Genomic DNA, 5,548 nt, shown 5'->3' on the forward strand with positions numbered 1-5,548 from the left:
CCATGTTACCCAAAACCCCATGTTACCAAAACCCCATGTTACCAAAACCCCATGTTACCCCATGTTACCCAAAACACCATGTTACCCAAAACCCCATGTTACCCAAAACACCATGTTACCCAAAACCCCATGTTACCCAAACCTCATGTTACCCAAACCCCATGTTACCAAAACCCCATGTTACCCAAAACCCCATGTTACCCAAACCTCATGTTACCCAAACCCCATGTTACCAAAACCCCATGTTACCCAAAACCCCATGTTACCCAAAACCCCATGTTATCAAAACCCCATGTTACCCAAAACCCCATGTTACCCAAAACCCCATGTTACCCAAAACCCCATGTTACCCAAAACCCCAAGTTACCCAAAACCCCATGTTACCCAAACCTCATGTTACCCAAACCCCATGTTACCAAAACCCCATGTTACCCAAAACCCCATGTTACCCAAACCTCATGTTACCCAAACCCCATGTTACCAAAACCCCATGTTACCAAAACACCATGTTACCCAAACCCCATGTTACCCAAAACCCCACGGTACCATGGTGGTACAAAACAAACAAAAATTAATAATGGTGGTTGCAATCACTCCTTTTAGATTTCTTCCAAGGTTATAAAAAGATAAACTAATTCTTAACTTGTGTTATTAAAATTAGAACCACTTAAGGTTTGTCACCACATTTTAAACACCAGTCCACTGCTGACCATAGATTTAAAACACAACACTGACCTAAGATCAGCATGTAGGGTCAGCATCATTCTACTCCTACTCAGTCCCCTGGGCTGCTCTCTCCTCTCCCGGTCCAGCTTCAGCTCTGGAGCTCAGAGAGACCATCTCCATGGCATTGGCATCAACATAAAGATCCATGCTGCTCACCCTGTTCACTCTCTTCTGCCTCCTGGTGGTCTAGGGAGACACAGCACCAAGAGTTACTCTGTTTGTCTCTCTCTCTCTCTCTCTTTCTCTCTCTCTCTCTCTCTCTGTGTGTCTTTTCTCTCTCTCTCTCTCTGTGTCTCTCTCTCTCTCTCTCTGTGTGTCTCTCTCTCTCTCTCTGTGTGTGTGTCTCTCTCTCTCTCTGTGTGTCTCTCTCTCTCTCTCTCTCTGTGTGTGTGTCTCTCTCTCTCTGTGTGTGTCTCTCTCTCTCTGTGTGTGTCTCTCTCTCTCTCTCCCTCTCTCTCACTGTGTGTCTCTCTCTCTCTCTCTCTCTCTCTCTCTCTGTGTCTCTCTCTCTCTCTCTGTGTGTGTCTCTCTCTCTCTCTCTGTGTGTGTCTCTCTCTCTCTCTCTGTGTGTGTCTCTCTCTCTCTATCTGTGTCTCTCTCTCTCTCTCTCTCTGTGTGTGTCTCTCTCTCTCTCTCTGTGTGTGTGTCTCTCTCTCTCTCTCTCTGTGTGTGTGTCTCTCTCTCTCTCTCTCTGTGTGTGTGTCTCTCTCTCTCTCTCTCTCTCTCTCTGTGTGTGTGTGTCTCTCTCTATCTCTGTGTGTGTGTCTCTCTCTCTCTCTGTGTGTGTCTGTCTCTCTCTCTCTGTGTGTGTGGTCTCTCTCTCTCTCTCTCTCTCTCTCTCTCTCTCTCTCTCTCTCTCTCCCTGTTTGTCTCTCTTTGAATACAGTACAAAAGATCACAAGCATAGTACAACAGATGACCAAACAAAGTTGAACAAATATCCACTCCTGGTTGCCCATATAAACACATGATATGATCAACTCTCTACCAGACTACTAATCAATACAGTCAGACTTTAGGCACGTCGGAGTAGGGATGCAAAATCCCAGGAACTTTCAATAAATTCAATGATTTTCCTAAATTGTTGGTTGGAGGATTCTGGATTTCCTGTGTATTCCCTCCAGATCCGGCTGTCCTCCAACCGGGATTTAGGGAACATTTTGCAACCCTACGTCTGAGTAAATGTCTTTACCTTGTAGTACAGGTAGAAGGTGGTGATGGCTGTCAGTAGGATCAGCAGCACTACAACGTGTCTGATGATGAAGGCTGGCAGAGGAGAGTCTGCAAACAGAAACACCTTTGATGAGGGGACTGATCATCATCATATAGATCTGTGGGAAATCTGTCAATGACAAAGTTAGAAGTCTGGTTCATGTTCAGTTACCTGTGACGGTGAGGGTGAGGAGCTCACTCTCAGAGGAGAAGTTATGAGAGAAAACATAATTGTCATAAACACAGCTGTAGTTCCCGTGGTGGGAGCCATCTGCAGCAGGGAAGAGGAAGGCAGCAGAGTGATTGACAGCTGGCTGGGTCTGGGTTCTGTTGGAGCCGGTGAACGTGAGGAGGAAGGAGCCTCCTGGGTACTGTGGCTGAGTGGAGCAGGTGATGGTGAAGCTGTCGCCCCATAGCATCTCGGGCCCCTTGTGGCCCCTGGAGACCCCTCCCATTGAGTCAGTCAGGGAGATATCAGGCTGGACCAGGAGATCTGTAACAATAAAAGAGAACAAGAAAAATCTCTTCAACTAGTTTCCTATAGATTTGACAATAACATCAGCATGTAACAGTGCTAGCCACCCTCCCTCACAGGGCAACATGAGTAGTGGGCCTACAGTCACTGAGACAACATATGTTGATATCAGGCTGAAGCAGGACATCTGGAACAAGAGGAGAGAAAAAGAAAACGTAGCTCCTCAACTAGTTTCCTCATTTAGATATGACAATAACATGACATGTGACAGTGGTAGTGAGTAGAGACGTTCACTGAGATAACACTCAAATACAAAAGCATTCTGGGATATTTAAGTTGTATTTGATTTCTACTTGACTGAGTTATTTTTTTTGCAAAGCAGACTGACAAGCTAAACAATCATCGTGAGAGGGGCAGAGGAAGTTGTATGAATGAAGGAAATCAGTTTAATATAATTATAATATCTTGATATTTCCTGAGCAGATCTCTGTGAGTCCAGGAAGGAGATTTAATACATGGCCAAAAGAATGTGGAACTCGGTAGTGAGTGTTGCAACCGAGGATAATTTTGACGCTCTACGCGCTTCAGCGGTCCGTTCTGTGAGCTTGTGAGGCCTACCACTTCACGGCTGAGCCGCTGTTGCTCCTAGACGCCACGTTGACAGTCAGCCATTCTACTACCAATGGTGGTCTATGGATTGTATGGCTGTGTGCTCGATTTAATACACCTGTCAGCAACAGGTATGGCTGACATACAGTGAGGGGAAAAAGTATTTGATCCCCTGCTGATTTTGTCCGTTTGCCCACTGACAAAGACATGATCAGTCTATCATTTTAATGGAAGGTTTATTTGAACAGTGAGAGACAGAATAACAACAACAAAATCCAGAAGAACGCATGTCAAAAATGTTATACATTGATTTGCATTTTAATGAGGGGAAATAAGTATTTGACCCTCTGCAAAACATGACTTAGTACTTGGTGGCAAAAACCCTTGTTGGCAATCACAGAGGTCAGACGTTTCTTGTAGTTGGCCACCAGGTTTGCACACATCTCCGGGACGGATTTTGTTTTCCACTCCTCTTTGCAGATCTTCTCCAAGTCATTAAGGTTTCGAGGCTGACGTTTGGCAACTCGAACCTTCAGCTCCCTCCATAGATTTTCTATGGGATTAAGGTCTGGAGACTGGCTAGGCCACTCCAGGACCTTAATTTGCATCTTCTTGAGCCACTCCTTTGTTGCCTTGGCCGTGTGTTTTAGGTCATTGTCATGCTGGAATACCCATCCACGACCCATTTTCAATGCCCTGGCTGAGCGAAGGAGGTTCTCACCCAAGATTTGATGGTACATGGCCCCATCCATCGTCCATTTCATGCAGTGAAGTTGTCCTGTCCCCTTAGCAGAAAAAAACACCCCCAAAGCATAATGTTTCCACCTCCATGTTTGACGGTGGGGATGGTGTTCTTGGGGTCATAGGCAGCATTCCTCCTCCTCCAAACACGGCGAGTTGAGTTGATGCCAAAGAGCTCCATTTTGGTCTCATCTGACCACAACACTTTCACCCAGTTCTCCTCTGAATCATTCAGATGTTCATTGGCAAACTTCAGACGGCCCTGTATATGTGCTTTCTTGAGCAGGGTAACCTTGCGGGCGCTGCAGGATTTCTGTCCTTCACGGCGTAGTGTGTTACCAATTGTTTTCTTGGTGACTATGGTCCCAGCTGCCTTGAGATCATTGACAAGATCCTCCTGTGTAGTTCTGGGCTGATTCCTCACCGTTCTCATGATCATTGCAACTCCACGAGGTGAGATCTTGCATGGAGCCCCAGGCCGAGGGAGATTGACAGTTATTTTGTGTTTCTTCCATTTTGCGAATAATCGCACCAACTGTTGTCACCTTCTCACCAGGCTGCTTGGCGATGGTCTTGTAGCCCATTCCAGCCTTGTGTAGGTCTACAATCTTGTCCCTGACATCCTTGGAGAGCTCTTTGGTCTTGGCCATGGTGGAGAGTTTGGAATCTGATTGATTGATTGCTTCTGTGAACAGGTGTCTTTTATACAGTTAACAAACTGAGATTAGGAGCACTCCCTTTAAGAGTGTGCTCCTAATCTCAGCTCGTTACCTGTATAAAAGACACCTGGGAGCCAGAAATCTTTCTGATTGAGAAGGGGTCAATTACTTATTTCCCCCATTAAAAATGCAAATCAATTTATAACATTTTTGACATGCGTTCTTCTGGATTTTTTTGTTGTTATTCTGTCTCTCACTGTTCAAATAAACCTACCATTAAAATTACAGACCGATCATTTCTTTGTCAGTGGGCAAATGTACAAAATCAGCAGGGGATCAAATACGTTTTTCCCTCACTGTAGCTGAATCCACTAATGTCCACATACATTTGGCCATATAGTGTATCTTGTTATTACCTGAGCAGATCACTGTGAATCCAGGAAGGAGATGATACGTTCTCATACACTCCCTCAGTGAAGGCTCAGACTCAGAACAGTCAACTATAAACCCTCTAGTGGTGTTTCCAGGTAGTACTGAAACAGTGGAGCCACAACCCAGCTGTCTACACACTACTGCAGCTATATCCATCTGGTCCCAGGTAGATCCCACAGTCCTCCACTCTCCCTGGTCGTACCACTCCAGTCCACCAGCACAGCGACTGCCTCCTCCCACCAGCCTCACATCATCAGGCTCTGAGAAAAGAAGAGAGAGAGACAGTAATCTTATTATTTTTTCACTAAAACACACCTACAGTGGGCTCCAACATTACTGGCACCCCTGACTGCACAAACAATACTTAAAAAATATATAAACAATACTGTACTTTATTAATGTTTCAATGGAACCAACCAAAATCATACAATTATTTAATACAAAATAAATGTAACCAAAATCAAGGTTTCATAATTATTGGCACTCCTCATTTAGTACTTAGTGCAACCACCTCTGGCAAGGATAAAAGCATGGAGTCTTTTCCTGTAATGTTTGACAAGGTTAAGGAACACATTTGGAGGGATTTTGGACCATTCCTCTATACAGAACATTTCAAGATCCTTCACATTCTTGGGTTTGCGCTTATCAACTGCTCTCTTCAACTCAGCCCAGAGATTTTCGATTGGATTGAGGT

At 44.9% G+C, this 5,548-nt stretch overlaps 1 protein-coding gene across 1 annotated transcript; it reads right to left on the reverse strand.

The window, feature by feature from the left end:
- Positions 1-510: 510 nt before the first annotated feature.
- On the reverse strand, positions 511-5,037 carry LOC121564295. Its single transcript, XM_045220264.1, has 4 exons — positions 4,839-5,037; positions 2,111-2,431; positions 1,919-2,007; positions 511-912 (listed from the first exon to the last, which is right to left on the reverse strand). Exons 1-4 carry the CDS (start codon positions 5,008-5,010, stop codon positions 772-774), a joined length of 723 nt encoding a protein of 240 aa, XP_045076199.1. The 5' UTR covers positions 5,011-5,037; the 3' UTR covers positions 511-771.
- Positions 5,038-5,548: the final 511 nt, after the last annotated feature.

The sequence above is a fragment of the Coregonus clupeaformis genome, unplaced genomic scaffold (genome assembly GCF_020615455.1).
Source record: "Coregonus clupeaformis isolate EN_2021a unplaced genomic scaffold, ASM2061545v1 scaf3454, whole genome shotgun sequence".
Classification (NCBI taxonomy): Eukaryota; Metazoa; Chordata; class Actinopteri; order Salmoniformes; family Salmonidae; genus Coregonus; species Coregonus clupeaformis.

Excerpts from the sequence above, each read along its gene's own strand:
- LOC121564295 (XM_045220264.1), bottom strand. The coding sequence starts at position 5,010 with ATGGATATAGCTGCAGTAGTGTGTAGACAGCTGGGTTGTGGCTCCACT. Across the intron at positions 2,432-4,838 it reads ATTCACAGTGATCTGCTCAG|ATCTCCTGGTCCAGCCTGAT; the intron begins GTAATAACAAGA and ends TTATTGTTACAG. Across the intron at positions 913-1,918 it reads CCTTCTACCTGTACTACAAG|ACCACCAGGAGGCAGAAGAG; the intron begins GTAAAGACATTT and ends GTGTCTCCCTAG.